Source organism: Ammodytes marinus (genome assembly GCF_949987685.1).
Source record: "Ammodytes marinus genome assembly, chromosome: 9".
Taxonomy (NCBI): domain Eukaryota; kingdom Metazoa; phylum Chordata; class Actinopteri; order Uranoscopiformes; family Ammodytidae; genus Ammodytes; species Ammodytes marinus.
Window position 1 is genome coordinate 23,250,235 of NC_137213.1, and position 20,789 is coordinate 23,271,023.

General features: G+C 41.3%; 2 protein-coding genes across 2 annotated transcripts; both read right to left on the reverse strand.

The window, feature by feature from the left end:
- Nucleotides 1-1,784: 1,784 nt before the first annotated feature.
- Nucleotides 1,785-12,166, reverse strand: pgap6 (post-glycosylphosphatidylinositol attachment to proteins 6). The gene is made up of 13 exons (XM_080033665.1): nucleotides 12,011-12,166; nucleotides 11,127-11,310; nucleotides 10,825-11,026; nucleotides 10,086-10,213; nucleotides 9,723-9,985; nucleotides 8,880-9,232; nucleotides 8,656-8,752; nucleotides 7,976-8,090; nucleotides 6,427-6,569; nucleotides 5,999-6,177; nucleotides 4,614-4,760; nucleotides 4,368-4,484; nucleotides 1,785-4,265 (listed from the first exon to the last, which is right to left on the reverse strand). The coding sequence occupies exons 1-13, from the start codon at nucleotides 12,072-12,074 to the stop codon at nucleotides 3,948-3,950; spliced, it is 2,310 nt and encodes a 769-aa protein (XP_079889791.1). The 5' UTR covers nucleotides 12,075-12,166; the 3' UTR covers nucleotides 1,785-3,947.
- Nucleotides 12,167-13,153: 987 nt separating this feature from the next.
- On the reverse strand, nucleotides 13,154-16,570 carry LOC307255414 (uncharacterized protein; the record flags this gene model as incomplete). Its single annotated transcript, XM_080034096.1, has 3 exons — nucleotides 13,154-13,715; nucleotides 15,350-15,534; nucleotides 16,355-16,570. 3 exons carry the CDS (start codon nucleotides 16,568-16,570, stop codon nucleotides 13,154-13,156), a joined length of 963 nt encoding a protein of 320 aa, XP_079890222.1.
- Nucleotides 16,571-20,789: the final 4,219 nt, after the last annotated feature.

A 20,789-nucleotide genomic window follows, 5' to 3' on the forward strand; every position in this document is an offset into this window, starting at 1 on the left:
AGAAAGTATTTTTATCTTTCCTTAAATAGCTTTAATTTAGAATCTGCTACGGCTCTCATAACAATGTTCTGGCAAAGGTTTATAGAGCAATATATTTGTAAAATATGTGTTTGGTCCAACATTTGCCTCAGCATGTCTGTGACTATTGTACAGTTTGCTTGTCTTGTTCATTTCATGCTGGAGCTTCACATTGTGATGGCCATTGTTGATTTACTTGAGCATGTTCTCATCCCAATAAAATATCACAACAGCATTCAGTGTGGTGTTGTGTTCTCAGCTCAGCATGCTGCGGTGAACTGTGAGTGTGCGTGGATCTGTGATCGGGCTTTTTCTTTTTTTAAATCTATTTCTTCTTTTCCAGTGTTGTCTTTCTTTCACATGTTCTGTCTCTTTGTAGCCTTTGTTTCTATTTTAAGCACAGGCTATTTTGATATGGTTATATTTAGCATTAATTCAACTCCAGATGTGGAGGCTTTGCCCGATAAACTGCTAAAAAATGTATGACCACATAAAAAGTTCATCAAACACAGTTTTTAACATCTAAAATCTTTCACTGGAATATGTTATAGTGAATTATAGATATTCAGCCCATTTGACAGCTACTTCCAGAAGCTGAATAACCATCTGCTAATTACAGAACACATTGTGTCAGGTTTGTTTCCTGCTCTATTTGCACGTTGTTCTCTTTCTGTTCGACTACTGTGTCTGAACTTATAAACTTCTCTTTATATCTTTCTTCTCCACCTAATAATAACATCTCAGGTTTTACCTACCTTCCTCCCTCCCTCCCTCCCTCCCTCCCTCCCTCCCTCCCTCCCTCCCTCCATCAGTCCTGTTGGTGCTGCAGTTTCTACTGGACTGGCTCCCTCTACTGGTTGAATATGGTCAAAGTAAGACATTCCTATGTGAGCGTTTTCGGCAGGTGTTGTTGTTCAATGCAACAACCCAAATGTGATTTTTTAAAATCTTCTTCTCATAGGATCAAAAAGTTCACAGTATTTATAAAAGAAAATCGCTAAATAAATTGAGAACATTTAGGACAAATAAAAATAGTTTTGGGAAAAGGAATGATTCTTTTTTAAATCTCTTCTATACTCATCTTTATACAATGATGTATAATTAGAATTATACTCTATGCAGTAGGACTTATGATAGCATATCACCACTACTACCGAACAAAGGTTCCCTTCAATATGTTAAAGGTCACTTTACCCTTTCTATACATAAATGACAGATGAGAAGTACTGCTTGACAAAACCTGCATTATATACATGGTGTTTAAAATACAAGGGCTATGCTGTCAATACCTTTGTGTTGCAATGTGAGAAATGTAGGATCCAGTTTTGAGTATTGACTCCAAGGGATAAAAAGTCAGGATGTCGGCCAGTGCTCATTTAATTCAGAAAAACAATGAGCAGTCTGTTTAATGTTGATCTGTTGCACTGATCTATGTCAGCCTTGCAGGACCTGAGAGCCCATCCAATTTACTAATGGAGTAGGCACACAAGTATAAAAACACTTACACACACACACACACACACACACACACACACACACACACACACACACACACACACACACACACAGGGAAATGTGTGTTTTAACACTCTAAACATGCACTTTCTATATTTCTAAGGATTAGGATAATCCGCTTCTCTCCATTTCCCATCCTCTATTGGTGCGTGAGTGTGTGTGTGAATGAGCGAAGAAGAAAGAAAACAGTATTAATATAAAAAAGAATAACAGAATAATTAGACATGTTTTTGTTTTGTATTTAGATTTATTTTTGGTAGGATAAATTCTGTTTGGATTGTCCAACATATTGAAAAGGAAGGAAGTAAAATCATGTTTTACATGAATGATGTTGTATGTTGTAGTGGTAAGGTGCCTTTTTCTTACTCCAACTTAAATGTGACAACAAAACAACGTTATTCACACTCACACAAGAAAATCTATTTAAACGATGAAAGGAAGGCTATGTGGGTGTTACAGAAAGGTTTAATTTGAACCTGTGCAAAAACACAATAAGGAAAATCATCAGAGCATGGGATATTGACAACACAAAACATTAAATAAAATAAAGTAAGGAACATTTTCAGTAGCTTTAGTGGTGTAAGACACAAAACACACTCAGTACAGTATGGTACTCATAAAGAACACTCATTCACAGACAGACAAAGACAGGATGAGGCACTGGACACAGTAATCAGAATATACATTCATAAAGTGCCCGTTTAAACACACATGGGCTATTTACATACATAATAGAATCTGCTTTTTAATGTTGAAAGTGCTTCATGAATGTTGGTAAGAAGTAAGTAAATCTGTACATTTGCATCACCTGCTGCCACAAAGTATTTAAAGATTTGTGTTTTTGTTATGGAACACTTTTCATTCGTTCACCTGTTCCCTTGTACACTTGATTAAAAGCCCCTGGATTACAGTTGGCTACTGGCTGAGAAGGAGTTGCACCAAAAACATGGAAGAAAGTACAGAAGATGCAATTGACATTATAATAGGAAGGCGAAAAAAGCAGTAACAATTCCTATTAGAGATCATTTGAATTATCTTTCTTAAGAATTTCGTAGATAAAGGCTCAGTAAGACTGCTGATGAAGGCCATGTTATATGGTTGGAATTCTAGATTAAAGTTGGAAGGGGATATTGACATGTTTTTTTTTTGTCAAACCATTTTAAAAGGTTCAAAAGCGGCTTAGAATTTAAAAATCAAGCACATCTGAAATTGATACAAATTTTCAATGTTTTTTTTTAAAATTTTGCCCAGGCCTGTAGTAGCCTACCTACTTATCGCTCAATTTTCATTTCACTTCAGTAGTCAGTTCGGGGCTGCGGTATATTCATGGTTTCCTTCTCCAGCCAGACTTTTGGCGGTCCAATCAGCGAACAGAGCGAGTGGCTGAGAAAGATGACGTCAAAGTTGCGTTCCAATTTCAGTTGGATGCTGCGTTCCTTTATACTCGGAACTCGGAGATTTCCGACTTGGTAGTTCTGAGTTCCGACCTGTCTGTGTTCCAGTGCATCTGCTCGGGAAAGTATGGACGCTCACAACCTTCCTCATCCAAATAACTAAATGTTAGGCTCTAGCAAGTTACCGTTGCCAGGTACCGGTAGATCCATAGACTACAATATGTAGTGAAGTCGAAAATTTCCGAGTTCCCAGTACAACTGGAACGCACCATCAGCAGCCGGCTCAAGACATACGTCAGGACCAAACGTGATGCGATTGGTTGGCTAATCCAGAGTGGCACTGGGCAGATCCAATAGTTTTAAACTTCAACAGACACCCGCCTCCAAGTGAGTGAACGTATGCCAATAGAGCAGTTCCAGACCTTCTGTACAAATGAAATGAAGTAAGATGGTCTGGTTGGACCAGGCTAGGCCTGTGGGACTCGATCATAGGTAATATATAAAGATTTAAAAGTGGTATTCCCTTATAAACATTTCAAACATAAATTTCCTAATCCGGAAAAATATTTAAATACATAATATTTACAAACTCCTGGTCATGAGGTCAAAGGTCAGGTGGTGTGCTACCTGAAGGTTTTAGTATTCACACCTAGGCTGGTGCAACGGACCGCCATGGAGGTTTCAGCAGGTTCCATTTGGGTTAATGTGTGTGTGTGTGTGTGTGTGTGTGTGTGTGTGTGTGTGTGTGTGTGTGCGTGTGTGTGCGTGTGCGTGTGTGTGTGTGTGTGCGTGTGTGCGTGTGAGACATGGACATGGATCTATGAGAATTTAGATGTAAATTAAATTTCCAATGCATTGTTTTAAGAGAAGAAAAAAAACTTTGAAGAGTCTCAAAGATAGTGACAGATGTTGTTTACACTAGCAGACACCCTGAGCATGTGTATGTCTACTTTATATGAATGTTTGGAGTGCTGTTCATACAATCAATGCCGAGTCGCTTTTGCCTCATCTCTGGTCCTACTATGTGACAGTGTAGAGTTCATCTTTGCCGGTCTGGCAGAGCGTGTAGCCACAAACCCTGGGTCTCCAGCTCCAGCTCCAGCCCCGGCTCCAGCCCAGCTCCTCCATGCCCTTCTCCTTGGGCGGCAGCAGGAAGACCACGCAGCTGGCCACCAGGATGTGCCACAGAGAGTGGATGTACAAGTAGTTGTCCTCCGTCTCGGCAAAAATGTACAAACACACCCCGATCAGGGCACAGAGCGCTCCGGGGATCAAGTACAAGACCCAGCGTTTCCAAGATGGCGGGTAACAATGTCGCCGCCGCACCCCTCGGTACACCTGTAAACAATAGAGAAGTGGATTCAGCTAAATAGTTTGTGTCTAGATCAGCAGTGCATTCCCAAACAGATAGGGTTTCGTATCACGTGTTGTCTGTCTTACCCATGCAGAGACCATGAGCAGTATGGCACAGAGCACGGGGCCAAGCAGGTTCCACAGGCCTTTGCGGTCCAGCTGCATTGACATGGCTATCAGCAGAGCCCCGAGCATAAACAGAGTCTACACACACACACACACACACACACACACACACAAGGTATTAAGACTTGGCACCTCAAATCTCATATTTATCATCAATCAAGTGTGACAATAGTTTTGTGTAAAAACAAGCAACAGTCAATGGCTTACATATTTGAATATGTCTCTGATGCGCGCCATGCACAGGATGGTGACCCAGATGGCACAGATGGAGCCCAGGAAGTCGCAGTACTGTAGGGCATCGTAGTCCATTATACACAGCACGGCTATACCTGGCTGGTCACACGCGTGGTAGAACTAGGATATGAAAAGAAGACATGGAATAAGAGGAAACTCGGAATGATACAAAGCAGTGCACGCCTCCAGTCAGTAATGTATCACATTGTGTGTGCTTTCCTTCGCCACAGTTACAGCTGAGACATACACACAGATGCTGTCAATAGCAACCAATCTTGCAAATGTGGAACTCTGATTCCTTAAAATCTGTTAAAAATATAATCATGGATTGAAAAGTGATTGACGTTTTTTGGAATCTAGTTAGTTTTATCTTAATTTTGAACTAAAGCTATCTTACATCAGGAGCAGAAGTCTGTCGTGTCCTGAGATAGATGAATTGAGACAGCATTCTTTCTAAAGAAATATCCAGGAATATGAAATATAATTTTTTGTAGTAACTTGCCTGTATTATTATTGGCTTATGGTATGGCAGGAGGATGGACATATCTAGGGCTGGCCCGAAAGCCATTTTTCAGGCTTCGAATATTTGTTGGTTTTTCCGAGCGAATATTCGAATATTCGTTCCAGAAAAACACACCATCAACAACAACATAATTTTTTTTTATTTTATTTTTCTTATTTTTTTTTTAAACGTTAATAATCCCTATATACTCCCTGGAACCGATTTTGACAGTATCTGCATATTTTGTTGAAGATTTACGCGCTCGGAGGTGAAGTAATGGATGCGCTATGACACTTAGTGATGTAATATCCTCCTAAATGAGCAATACTACTACTACTACTACTACTACAACTACAATATTACTAACTTTTATATCCAAATATAAACTTATTTGATGACATTATATTGCAGTACTAGCTTCTTGCAAAAAAAAATGTTGCAAAAAAAAAAAAATAATAATAATTATAAAAAAAAAAAACGAAGCTCCGAATACTAATTTAAGCTCCGAATACTAATTTTCCAAACGAGTATTCGAATATTGGAATAATTCGGGCCAGCCCTAGACATATCCCTATGAAAAGGTACATGTTGGGCCTCAACTTAATAGCAATAAAGACAGTGGCTGGCAGTCTTCACAGCCTTGTGAGAAGGATCAGATTTTCAGGACACCAGGGCTCATTGATAGTGTAATAATGAGCCAAGCAAACAGTTGCCTTTGCGCAAGCTCCCAAGTGATCACACAGGGGAAAACTGAGCAATACTGCAATGATTATTACCTCATGTATGAATTACTGCACGTTTGGTTCTGAGTGTGTGTGTGTGTGTGTGTGTGTGTGTGTGTGTGTGTGTGTATTACCGTGGAGAAGAACATAGTGAAGAGGTAGACAGAGGCCTCAGTGATGTAGTAGCGGTGGATGGCCACCACGATGGCAGGCAGGAAGGCCAGGTTACTGAGCGTGAGCAGCAGAGTGGACAACAACTGGCGACCGTACGACTGAGCTGTGGAGTCATCTGTGCAGCCCCAACCACTCCAGCCTGTGCATGCACGCAACAAAGAAACACACACACACACACAATTAGCAAATAGAAGATTAAATTACAGTGAGGAGGCCAGGATGTAGGCTCAAGTTAACATTGAAGTGTTATTAACACTTCAATGTTAACTGTTAAGTTATGGGTAAAACAACATACAAGTATGAAAAAAAGTGAGTGAGTGAGTGAGTGAGTGAGTGAGTGAGTGAGTGAGTGTTTGTGTGTGTATGTATGTATGTATGTGTGTCATACCGGCTTTGCAGACACATGCAGCGTACAGGTAGGTGTAGGATCTGAGGAGTCTACATTCACCGTAGGTCCCACAGTCCTCTACACAGGCACTGATAAACACCTCCGGGACCACAGACACCACTGACGCATTACCACAGTCACTGCTGCAAGAAAAACAAAAACACAAATGGTAACATATAAGACAAAAAACACACAAGCTGCGTTCCAATACCCGTTCAACATGCCCAAGTTCACTTTCCCTAGGCACTTGCTCTCGGGGGAATCCCCGCCGCCATCATAAGTGTCGTTCCAATTGTCTGGAAACTGAAGTGAACTTGGTGATATAGACCCTCGGAGGGATGAGTGATCGAGTGAACATCCATGGTCACTCCGAGGTCAGGTGGATATCAACCACAGTGCATTGCAGTTTGTCTTCTTCTTCTTCTCTTTCTATTTTCCGGTAGACTGTATGCTTTTAGGGACATCGCGGCCACCCGCAGGACAAATATATATATATATATATATATAAATATATTCCCAAACGCCTCAATTAGCCTATCATATTTCCATAGGAACAATCCAGTGAATGTATTGCAGTTTACACATTGCTGCTATAACACCGAAGGCTGCCATTTATAGGACTATTTAAAACAAATGTTTTTGGTTGAAACTAACAGAAATAAGAAAATATGTCGGAGCAAACAATTTACATGTGTAAGTAACAATATCTTGATAATCTGAGTTACCATGACGAAATTCAATGTTTGTTATGCTATGGAAATGGCTTTTTGCAATATAGGCTACTTTAGCAGAATGTTATAATTCTGTATTATTTGCATTCAGAACTACCTATGTAACTGATGGTCCATTGCGAGTACAAGGGCAAGTGGGTTCCATTTAAATCCCCCGCCCACTTTCCCTTCATGCTCCAAGTTCCCTCTGTGTAACGTATGCTGGTACGTCATACCAAGGGCTGAGGGGAAGTGAAGGAGGGAAAGTGGAACTACTAATGGAATGCAGCTACAGTTTGGTGCTTTAAATATATATTTTAAAATATGAAAACTTCTGTAAGTATACACAAGGCTAGCAACATGCTGTAGTCATATCCTACAGTGTGTGTGTGTGTGTGTGTAATATGAAACTATGAAAAAGAATATTCAACTATATTTTCCCATTGAAACACAAAGGAAGGCAGATGTGTGAACTGAATATACAATATATATATAATATATATATTATTATATAATGAAATGTGTTTTAAGTTAACAAGCCAAGTGGGATTTGTGTGTGTGTTTCGGGGTCTGTGTATACGTCTTTCAAATACCTTTATCGCTTGGTAAGAGAATTGTTATCTCCAAATACTCTACTACTAGGATACTTTGATTATTATAGATACCTGTTTCTAGATGGAGAAGTCGTGTGTGTGTGTGTGTGTGTGTGTGTGTGTGTGTGTGTGTGTGTGTGTGTGTGTGTGTGTGTGTGTGTGCGCGCATGTGTGTGCGTGCGTATGTGCCTGCCTGCCTGTGTGTGTGTGTGTGTGTGTGTGTGTGTGTGTGTGTGTGTGTGTTACCTATTGCATGTGAGCTGCAGGGTGAGGTACCATGTTGTTGACTGTGGAAAAGGCAGCCTGACCACAGCTTTAGGAACACTGGTATTCACATGGACGCTGTATCCTCCAAACAAAGCTGAAAATACAGACACATACACACACAAGGACTGTCTCAAAAATTATGTAATGATAAAGTAAAGTCATGCCTAGTGATAAATGGCCCGGAATCAGTGAGTAAAGGACTAGACATCAGTGAAATCAGTTCCAAAAGTGTTCCATGCAATGGTCATCTCATATAAGAGATATCAAGCTTCTTTCTATATCAATTATAAAAATCGTATAATTATTTTTTGAACTAAAGAGTCCAAACTAATCTGAAATAACAACTATTTCCTCATACTTATTAAGAATATCCCTGTCATCATTTCTGAGTCATATTGAAGTTGGAACCTTTCCCAAAATGCACTTGGCAAAGGGCAGGGAGACACCTTTGAAAGGCTGTTAGCCTAGTCCACTTTTCATGAGAACCTTTTTCCCCACTGTAAACATTTTGCATTTAAAACCATCAGCTAAGGTCTGCCCATGTGCATATGTTGCTGGACTAATTTTCCGTTTCTAATGCTGCATTCATAAATATTTCTATGTCGTCAATTGATTTTGGCATCCCATGTTCATGATGTAAAATAAATCAGTGCTGTTACCTGTGCGACAGGGTTGAGATTGGTTGAGTTCGAGGACTGGAGCCCATGGAGAGAGGCAGGCCACCACACTACTGCTGTTCCCCAGGGTTACATTAGTCTACACACAAACAAACAAACAAGAAGAACCAGTTTAAATCATTTGACAACACAAGTAAAACTAACGTACACCTCTTTCAAATTTAACACGCTTTATAGAGTTAGTGTACTGAATAATTCGTTCTTACAGTGTTGAGTGTGAGCTGCAGGTTGAGTGTACCACCAGTGGCTTGTGTGTGCAGGGGGTAGGTGAGCAGCGTGGGCTGTGTGTTGGTCACGCTGACGTTGGGTCCATTGACAGCAGTGTATCGTTGTGACAGGACATCCACCTCCTCGTAGAGCACGGGGAAACTCCACACACACGCCGACGCCAGCAGCAGCGGTGTTAACAGTGACGCTGATTGGTTGCTAAAGGCGACCGCCTCGACAACCGCAGAGCCGTTGCCTGGCGATGTCGAGTTTAGAGAGCTGCTGTTGTTGGCCCGGAGCTTGCTCATGACATCGTCCGCTTTGAGGCCTACACTCGCCGGCTTACATCCCACTGAGGCAGACGCACACACACACACACACACACACACACACACACACACACACACACACACACACACACACACACACACACACACACACACACACACACACACACACACATGCAGAATGGAAAATATTAACACACAGGTGGTGGATTAGAACAGAAAATACAACGTTTGAAACTTTATAGGAGGAGTCGGTGATTATGGAGAAGGCTTGTTGTCAAAATCACTTTTTGTAAAAATCAGTGAATATCTCCTCACGATCCTGATCCGTACTGTGTGTGCACTGAAAAAAAGGTGGTGTTAATACTCAGTCTACGCTCTGTAAACGGGTATGTAAACAAAGGGTATGAAAAAATAGCTGTCAGCATGCCTGTTTGCAAAGCTAGCAGATTAAGAGGAGATATTCACTGATTTTGACAAGAGTGATTTTGACAACTCGCATTCTCCAGATTCACTGACTCCACCTTGAATACTTGGACGTGTTTCTGTGTTCACCTGTGTAGTTTGAGACTATACTAAAGGTTACAGTGCGGTTGTCTTTGCTCTCCGCGAAAACCCTTAGCCAGGTATCCCAGGGTGGGCTGGAGAGAGTGGCAGAGCAGCTGATCCCAGAGCAGTTCACCGTTACAGGGCCATGCTGCAGAGAGGCAGAGCCCAGTCGGAGCACCAGCGAACATTCCCCTCTATCCGCTGCCTCCACTGACGTACAGTCGGCCACAGAGACGGACAGAGAAGAGGCAAACTGTGGAACGTACAACCTGAGATACACACACACACACATTCACTTTACTTATACGGATCAGACTAAAAGATAGGAGCACAGGAGAACAAATGTGTACACGTGCATTCACTTCTTACTTAAGGCGTGCAGGTCTGTCGGGTGCTGCGGTCTGTTGGAGGAATGTGCCCTGCTGTAAAACAGGTGTGTCCACCGCTCTCCTGATAGACAGCTGAGGCTGGAAGAAGTAGGAGCAGGACGGAAAGCCCTAACAGATGGAAAACAATAGAAGATATATAATGATGAAAGCAAACTCTAGCCTAGTCACTTTAATACAGGTTTCTAAGGTGACCGACAACTTAACAGTAATAAATCAGCAGTAAAATAAACAATAAAGTAAACCAATAGGGGACTAATGCAAGTGAAAAATAATCATTTAGAGATATAAGATTACAATTTCTCATTTTAATTTGAAACATAGAAATATTCTTTCGAGGCCAGCCGTTTATAATAAGACTACACTTCCAACTGCAATTCTGCAAATGAACAGATGCCAAGACAGAAGAAGAATGTGGTTTAGGTACTTTACATAACAAACATGTCACGGTCCGGTGGAACAGGTTTTGGGTAAAGGGGGAGCCAACTAGCGCATGATCAGACGGACATTGTTTACTTGATATCAAGGGAGAATTTGACACATTAAGACCACAAAAAAGTGAAATATCTTTCCTTCAAACTGGGCTTCCTGAAAATTGCAGCCATTTCAATAAGCACAGGGTCAATGTGCATATATCCAGAGAAAACAAAAAGTCAACTCATGAGAACCAAAACAAAAAGAGTAAAGTAACAAGCAGGTACTGTGTGCATCTCTATACAAACCTTCTGCTCTATGCGGCCATCATCTTCAGGCAGGTGGGCGGCGACGTACCAGTCACCGGGAGCTGGACTGGAGAGGTTAAAGGTTGTGGAGCTGTGTGATGTCACCGGTAGGATCAGGGACAGACTGGGGCTCCACAGTGTTGCATTTGGGAACACCGACCCTGTTGGGTTTACAACTGGAGGGGCGCCCCATCGTATATGGCTACGAGAGAGAGAGAGAGAGAGAGAGATAGGCATACTTGTGTAGTAAAAGTAGGCACTGGGTGGACATTTTGCATGATTCAGAAATCGGCACATCTTACATGGTGACGTTGTGCTGCCCACAGTGGAAGCTGTGTCCCTTGGTGACGGTGAACAGCCAGCGAGCGATGGCAGTCTCCTCGGGTATGTGGAACCTCTGCAGCCTCACGTTGCCGTACCAACCGTACTTTGACAACTTCTGAGCCGGTTTGGACGAGAGCTCCGATACGAACGTCACTTGTCCATCTGAAAGGCAAAGGACTTCATTGTATGGAGGTGCAAACACAGTTTTTTTCTAGTGTGTAGCAAGTGGACATACTTTACAGAAATAATACCCTTTTGAGTCCCCAACGTCACTTTATAATCACTTAACAACACTTAACACCCGTTCAAAAATGTTATGCCTATTTATGTTTACTTTACACCTGTTCACATTACATATCATCATAGCTTATAACTTATCATTTACATCTGTACATTTAGTGTATGCATATTCCATGTGACAGTATTGTATTCCGTGTAAAGTACTTCTATTTCTTTTACATATTGTTTTATATTTAAATTGTATAGGCCTACCTTCTTTGTACATTTTATTTTATTTCTAAGCACTATTTTTGTTCGCTCTTCAATTGAGTGTTTCTCTTTAAACATTTTCCTTTCATTTTTCTGAAGCCTGAATGACTAAAAAATGTAATTGCCATCGACTGCTGCTGTAGTTGTTGTGCATCTATCTTACATTTATAACTTAGCATACATAGTGTTAAACAGGTAGAGCGTACTCTAGATGTTAGTGTGGAAATAGTTAACACTTATCCTGTCTTTCTTAACTTTATTTGTTTTAAATACCCATAGTATGCGATAAAAGGGTAAACCAGCAAGCTGACATAGTTAGCACACATGCTAACACCAGTGTCCTGACTTCGTCCCTTTTGCTGTAAACACTCACCGTCTCCTAACGTCAAAGCCGTCAGGGTCACGAAAAGGACAACGCGTAATAGACTAAATTCCATGTTTTCTTCACGAGTGTCTGAACCATTACATCCTCCTTTCGCCACCTGTAATGGTAATGACACACAAATCACAAAACTGTCGCTAAAGGGAAAACGCTTCCTGGTTCCTGTGTACATACGTGACGTCACGTCATCGTCGGATGCTGCATTTGTGGTCTATCGGAAAGAATATTATCATAAATGCACGCGACCTACAGAGTAACGGAATTAGCGTTTTATTCACAATTTGCGTCATTTTAACAAAGAGATAATATGTAAATATAATTTAAGTGTCATAAACAAACACACAAACATGAATTAGGTAGAAATTAGGAACATATGTTAGCCTAGTGCACGTGTGCATAATCAGTATAATGGTAATAATTAATAGCCTGACATAAGCTCAAGAATAAACAAAAAAGGAAAGTTTGGCTGTCATGATCCGGATTTATTTTAACAACACTGCTTTTAAAAACGTAAGGACATTTTACCTTCATGTATACACACATTCACCCAGCACATTCTCATTTCTTTGCTGTTTGAAAGTTGTTTCCTCATCAATAAATACTATTTGACAAGAAGCCTTGTTTTATCCTGACACATGTCCTCACAGGTTTATTGTTGCATGATATATCCACAAGTGTAAAGGATTTCAAGGAGACAAGACCTTATGTGAAATAAGCACAAGAAAGTATTGATGCAATTTATTCTTGCAAAAATGATAATGATATGAAAATCAGTCTAATTAAAAAAGAAAAAGAAAGAAGTCCCCATGTGTGTAAAGAATTCATCATCAAACAAGCGATTTCTAGATATCCTTTAAGGAGGTCCTTCATGTCTGTGACTGTGAGTTCCTTCATTTTTAATAGTGTCCTGAAATACACAGGCAAATAAAAAGTGATACTACAGCGTACATGTTAACCAAAAGCACTGATTGAGCAGTAAAACAGAGAGGGTGACACCATTTACCTTATGCATCATTCATTCATCACTTTGAAAGTGCATTTTACTGTAAAATCCACTGCATTACTGGCAGTTAGCTGTTGATGTGAACCACTTCAAACCAAAGGTCATTATTCAAAATGGTGCTTATGGAGTTTTCATAAAAACGTCACATCGTCTTGTGACTCCACCCAGCACCACTGAGCATCGTAGCCCAGCAACATTGTCTCTCTACTGGGCGGTGCACTACTCTCTTCCTCTTCCATCTTATTGTCCTGAGACATCATGAAACCATCTTGAGTTTGGTTCACAGCCTGCGTCTCCTCTGACTGTTGAGTGAGTGCAAAACTACCAGCATCTGCTTTCACTTCTCTCCTGCTTGATCTGAGCAGAGCTCTTCTGATGGCGTCAGCGCCGGCTTTGGCTTCTCGCACTGGAGTTCCATTTGAGTCTCGGGGTTGTGACTTTAGTAAATTGGCACTAAGCAAAGAGGTGGCAGGACTAGAGGATGCCCGACCATGCCTGCCATGCGTGGAACGACTGAGTTTAGGCTTGGAGGTGGAAGGACTAGGAGAATGAGGGCTAGCTTCAGTAGACTCTGGGCTCAGCATGTCAGAGAAGCTCTTAAGGTTTAAATCTCGATGGTCAGTGTGTGGTGGCTGAGCTGCTGATTCCTCATCAGTGGCTTCAGTCAGGTCATGAGGTAAACTCAGGTTTTCTCTGTGGAAGCAATAGTAGAAATACTGAGACACATATAAAGTTATTTTAGTTAAGTTAATTCAATTGTAATCAATTATACACATAGCACATTGAAATGTGTCTATTCGCATATCCCATCTCAAGTTTTCCACTTCGGAGCGGGTCAGAGGCTGAGCGCAGGGTCAGCCGTAGTTCAGCGCCCCTGGAGCAGTTTGGGGTTAAAGGTGCTGTAAGCGGAATGGTTCTTTTAGCTAACTTCCTGTCAGTGACTGCAGTTAGCAGTCCCCTCGCTCGTCCCTACGTCACCACATTAATGCACTGCGGTCTTCAAGCAGCAAGTTATCTAGCATCATCTCAGATCCATAAGTGTGATAAAACATGATAAAAACCATCAAAACAGACATTGGGAAGGATTTTTACCTGCTCTGCCATTGTAGGCGCATACACATTCACCCATCTGTTGCTCTGGCGTGCACCGGCAGTGAGACAATGGAGTGTATATACTATATATGAGTGAGACGCGTGTCGGTTTGTAGCGTTCTCTCTTCTGATTGGATAAAAAATCAAGCAAGTAGACTAATAATAACATTAATGAATTGTTGGTTATCGCATCACAGAAGGCCTATTGGCCTATACTAATAAAAACACCACCTTAACTATGTTTACAGTTTAAATTTTTTTTGAATGAAATGCAAACCTCAGTGAATCATTTGCTCTTGTTTCTCTGTCCTGAGATTCACACAGACTGAGCAGTCTTGTTTAAATGTTACAAATTGAGCTAATAAACTGAACTTCAATTTTTTTTGCTGCAGAAGTTATCTCAGCTAATTTTTTGTTATCTAATTTGATAATAAGGTGATTGTATGCAGAATGCTCGTGCCAGAAACTCATACAGTGGCTTTGTACAGATAAATAAATAAATATTAACAGGTTCTCAATAGTATTTCAATTTAGAGGGGGGCGCGAAAAAATGTCTGTCCCCTAGGGGGGGCATGACAGAAAATAATTGAGAACCACTGCTCTAGGCCATCCTGAGGCAACAATGGAAAATATTTGAAATCTATTTCCAGGATGGTTCTAATAAAAGTATCTTTGGGGTCTGACATTCTGAATCACTGATTCACAAACAAAATGTACATCAAAGTTACTAATATGGTTTTGGAAATAGAATTTTTGTGAAAGGTTTTCGCGGTTGTGTATTGAACTATGACAAGAGCTGTTGTTATAACATGTGACAGACAAGCGCCATTCTTTGCGAATAACGTAAGAGAGTTTTACCCTGACTGCTCGTCTGTGTATTCTAACAGCAGTTTGTGTGATATCCTATAAGTTCCCATTTTTCGTATTCTGAAAATAATATCATAGCATGTCACTAAACTATTTAGAAGACTTGGGATATGTCAAATATTGTGCCTCCAAATGTGGGACAAAACATTCTTGGTATAGTGCAATGTTATGTTTATGGAAATCTTATCTGGACGTACATATTGTCGTATTGCAAACTTTCACAGTCACAAAAATAAACTATTTTGGTTGTGGAATGACTTCATTTAATGCATTTCTTTCCATACTTTTAATCTGATATTTAAATAAGTGCACACTTCCAATGAGAACTGGTTCCTGGATTCCTGCCACACTAAACACATGTAGAGTACCTGCATGTGGACATGAAGGGCCCTTGCTCCTCCACAGTCACCAGGCTGCTCAGGCTGCCTGTCAGGCTGCTGTCCCGGCTGACTGAGGCGTCCCTCTCCTCCAGCAGCCAGCGCATGGCTTCAATGCCCTCGTGCACCGCCACCAGCTGCCGCAAAATCCTCACATCCGCTGAACGCAACCTCCTCTGCCAGAGAAATTGTCAAAACAGTTAGGGTGGTTATAAACTGGATGCAGGTGTAAATAAGGGCCTTGTGTGTGTGTGTGTGTGTGTGTGTGTGTGTGTGTGTGTGTGTGTGTGTGTGTGTGTGTGTGTGTGTGTGTGTGTGTGTGTGTGTGTGTGTGTGTGTGTGGTGACGGTAGGCTATTTGTATGGGTAGAGCTGAGAGAAGAGTGTGTGGGTGAGGGCATACTATGGATTTCACTTTCATTCTCAGAGGGCTCCTGGCCAAAGCCTCCCTCCCTCCCCCAACAAACACACACACACACACACACACACACACACACACACACACACACACACACACACACACACACACACACACACACACACACACACGAAAACAGAATCAATGATTTGAGGATAAATAGGGCAAGGAGTCAGAGAATGAGAGGAATCCAGTCCCAAGAGGTAAACGACAGGTGAGGCCAGGTGTGGTGGTAGAGGCAGGTGACAGCGTCTGTCATTCCACATAATAAAATGAGCAGGTGAAGTGGCTCGGAACGGATCCCAAGGGTTTAGACATTTCTCTCAGTACAGAGAATAACATGTCATCAGAGGAACAAGTTGTGCAAGTTGTGGTGGAGAGAGATGCATGTACACACACACACACACACACACACACACACACACACACAGAGAGAGAGAGAGAGAGCCACTACAAAACAGAGGGGGAACAATTCATTTTAGTTCACTAGGAAACGAGCATAAACACATACACTGTATTTATTTATTTTTAAATAAAAAAAGATGAGCGGATTATGGAGAATATAGTCAGGGTCCTTACCATCTCTTGTTTTAAGTTGCTTATTTTGTCAGAAAAGCAATCGCTGAAGGCAAAGCTGCGGCCGTCTGCCCTGTCCACAACATCAGCCCTCCAGCCGTCCTCACAGTCCGCAGCATCCCTCATCCACATCAGAAGGCTTTCCGGTGTTTTCATGCCAACCTTATTTTCCAATTCTTTCAGATCTGGGAAGGAATCGTTGGGGACCTCCTCTGCCATCACAACGCGCAGTAGACGTCAACAAGGAATACTAACTTCCAAGAACTTCCGATCGGTGGCTTTGGTGATGGCAGAAAAAGCTTCCCAGCCTCCACATCTCCCTCACCTGTCAATTTAAAACGAAGTCCCCCAAGCGTTATATTCCTGAACCCTCCACAATAAACTACGGTGGCCACGCGGACAAACCGAAACCTGCCGCAGAAGCGCAGAACGAGCCATGAACACGCTGGAAGTGCGAGCGTGCAAATCATCTGTCCTGCTGACTGCTGTCACCATACATACACATACACACAGGTATCGCTGGTATGTAACGTGATGCTGGAAAGTGGAGGCTCTTTGTGTCGTCCTCATACAATGGATGGAGTTTCATACCAGCAGTCACACGGAGGGAGAGGTACAGTAATACCTGTGCGCACTAGCAAAGTCAAAAATACAAAAAATAGACAAAAGATTCCACACAGAGACAAAAAGAAACGTAGCCTAAAATAAGGCTTGAAGTAGAATGAAATGAGAAAATGAAAGTTGTCCTTGATTGATTTATGAGTGATTCAATGGCTTACAGGGTATGTATCGAGGTGTTTGGTCCTATACTGTTACCACATCCTGGCCTAGCAAGCAAGAGCTAATTGAAACCATCTTGGCCTTTTCGCATTGTTGACTTACTAATATGAAGTGTCCGAGTTATTTTTCACCAAGAGAGGGAGGTTACAGTTTTGAATGTAATCCCCAATTGACAACTCGTGGTATTGGGTCTAAAGGAAAGGGCCAAAAGGTTAAATAACTGTATAGGTGGAGGTTTATGAAAATGAGAAAATATGGTAACACTTTACAATAATTGTAGTACATGTTACATAGATATGTGTTACCTACCACATAATTTTGTTGTGCTACCTAACACATACGTTTTTCTTTGTTCTACCTACTACATAGGTTTTTATTTTTTGTGTTACCTACCACATAGGGGAGAACGGGGTAATCTGAGCCACTTTTTACATTTGCTCCCATCTAAGCGAGCTAAAATGATTTATCACTCAAATGTACACATTTCCCATTAATTCAGGATGTTTCCTTGAAATGGGCATTAGCAGAATTTTTTCAAGACAAAGGGCAGTGAAAATATGATTGTTTAAAAAAAAGTTGTCATGTGGCTCACTTTACCCCAGCTGTGGGGTAAACTGATCCACTTACTTTTTCCACTCTGAAACTACCATAACAACACATATTGTAACTGTAAGAAAACTGAAAGCTAGCCACACATTCCAGAACTAATGTCGGACTAGTAAAAGAATGATGGGGTTTGGTCAATTAAGCAAAGCAAATTTTCTAAACACTTGAAAGTAACTCTGAACAAAATCAAATACAACATATTATAATTCAAAAGGTTTTAATAGGATTCAAATGAAAGATAGAACCAGTTAGATTAGAACACAGTCTGGGGGTCAGAACATAGGACCCTTATGGCGCTTTTCCACCGCATGGTATCAGCTCGACTCGACTCGACTCAACTCGCATTTTTGGCGTTTCCACCGCAATTTCATGGTACCTGGTACCTGCTAGCGGCTGCTTTTTTAGTATCGCCTTGCTCTAGGGTCCAAGCGAGCTGAGTCGAGCTAAAAGGTGACGTCGGCAGACGGCCGGCCGCTGATTGGCCAGAGACTACCGTCTGCCGGCTTCATTCTGTTGATTATTCTCCCCTTGATTCTCAACAACTCTCCGGGACTTTTATGTGTATTTTGTCTCGCCGCGTGCAGCCTTCTTTGGCTCGCTTTCATTTGATTTGCATCACAGACCCGATTTTTTTCTCTCCATATATTCGCTAAGCTCACCCAGTTGTGTTGGCTGTTGGGGAAGTTACTTTGAACATACGAGAGGAGACATAGCAGCTAGGCTAAATAGCCTATAGCAGCAAGCTGGGACAGACATGATAGCGAGCGATTACATTACAAGCCTCGGACTGCACTGATTACCTCAATAAAATATTCAGGCTGAGACACGGCTTGCATTTGAAAACACGTATCCTGAAACAAGCACTTAACAGTACACTTTATCATGCCCGTGTTTACGTGCCCTACAGCTGTGTGGCAGTCACACATCAGGACACAAACCCTCCCTTTTAACGGCCCGTAGCAATATTCTTCTACTTCTTTTAGCAAACAGATACAAGGGGAGTATTTTCTTAAACATTTCTCATCCGTGTTTTTGGCGGTTGGTTCAGTTAATAGTGCAACAACTGCTCGTAATTTCTGCTTTGCTACTTGACTCCGGAGTTGGCTTTCAGCCCCTTACGACAACCCCGCCCACGTTCAGGAGGTACTATTTTCGGTGGAAAACGACCCGTGCTGCTACCAAACCAAGTTAAACTGAGTCGAGTTGAGTCGAGTCGAGCTACATTTGCGGTGGAAAAGCGCCATTAGAGCCAGCTTGTGTCTGGGGGTCAAAGCATAGGAAAATCAGAACCAGCGAGAACAGCCTGGGACTCAGAACACAGGAGAAGACCCAACTGGATTATAACATCAGCCTGTCATACTCTACAACTAGGCCTACTCCACATTCCAGCCCTGAAGGTTACAGGGAAAGATGAGGAGGTGCTCTTTCCGTGTGGTTGCCCCAGGTCGTCTTCCTGGTGTATTTCCTTGGCATGATGGCTTTTCTACAATGTGTATGACATTAAAATAAAACATATGTTATGTAATATTACATTAAAATATGTTTAAGACTAAACTTAACTTGTGCCTCATGGTGGGGGAAAGTGAGACAGTGGCTCACTTTCCCCCACAGCATTTGGCTCACTTTCCCCCACCACCACAATTTGAGAAAAAACTACCTCTCTTAGCATTTCAGGCTAATCTTCAGTTATCAGCATCACATGGTTTCATATGTTGGTAGTTCATCAACACGTACGATAGAAGTTTTTCTACGTGAATACATTTTCTTTGGCACAACAGTTGATTAAGTTGACAGCAAGAACATTTACTTTTACATGCAAAATACCTATTTTGGTGAAAAAAACATGCTTACCACAGCACCATGAGGTCCTCTCTTTCAGGGCCATGGGGAAATGAGAGGGGCTTGAAAACATATATCTCACATGACCACAAATGTTTTCTGTTGCCTAGATACAGGGGGTGGCTCACATTACCCGATGCCTCAGATTCCCCCGTTCTCCCCTATGTTTTGTTTGTACTACCTACTACACAAGTTTTCTTTTGTGCTACCAACTACATAGGTTTTTATTTCTTTGTGTTATCTACCACATCATTTTTTTTGTGGTACCTACCACATCCATTTTTTTCTGTTCTACCTATATGTTTTTTTGTGCTACCTACCACATAAATTTTTTTGTGTTACCTACTACTGTACATATGTTTTCTTGTGCTACCTAACACATACGTTTTTTTTGTGTTACCTACTATATGGGTTTTCTTTTTGTGTTACCTAACATGGGTTTTCTTTTTGTGTTACTTACTACATAGGTTTTTTTTGTGTTACCTACTACATGGGTTTTCTTTTTGTGTTACCTGCTACATAGTTTTTTTTTGTGCTACCTACTACATAATTTTTGTTTTCTTATCACCCTGTAGCCGAATGTTGCGTTCCTGCCAAGGTGCTTCCATTCAACCGCCTTAACCAGCCCATCCAGCTGCACGCTTTGTCCCCCATCTGAGGAGGGCATTTCTGAGCTACTGTACCCGATGTGGGAGTGTAGCACACATTGATGAAGCTGCAGCAGGCTGAGAAGAAATAATTGGTTTTATAGTGAAAAGAATGTGGAATGTGTGAAGCAACTCTGACTTTAAAGTTTTTATTTTTTTGTTTTTTTTACCAATGGCCGCTGTAAGAGGGAGACAAACGCTGCTGCATCCAACACAGACCTGCAGAGAAGTTAGTACAAGCTGATAAGAGCCAAGAAGCTCTGCCTAAGACTGTAAGAAATACTGTAAGTATGCAATGAGTATGAGTGTATCTCACACAAGCGTACACACAAATAAATGCAGTTATGACTTGCTGTTCAAAACCCTGAAACAGGTTTATAAGAGATGGGTGAAATCCGCCTGTGGGGGTGAAGTTTAAAATCAAAGAAACAAAAATAACATTCAATATCTTTATTTCACCTTTGTCAAAACATAATTTCCTACATAGGAGACAGTAGTAAAAGCTCCATAACTAACGGAAATTTGCTAAAATATGAAAACCAATACAATACATTAAATAAATAAAT

What these genes read in the sequence shown, in the direction of transcription:
- pgap6 (XM_080033665.1), bottom strand. Translation starts at nt 12,074, where the DNA reads ATGGAATTTAGTCTATTACGCGTTGTCCTTTTCGTGACCCTGACGGCT. An exon ending in ATCTCAACCCTGTCGCACAG is followed by an intron (nt 8,091 to 8,655) that starts GTAACAGCACTG and finishes CTGTATTTTCAG; the next exon opens with CTTTGTTTGGAGGATACAGC. An exon ending in TCAGAGACATATTCAAATAT is followed by an intron (nt 4,485 to 4,613) that starts GTAAGCCATTGA and finishes GTGTGTGTGTAG; the next exon opens with ACTCTGTTTATGCTCGGGGC.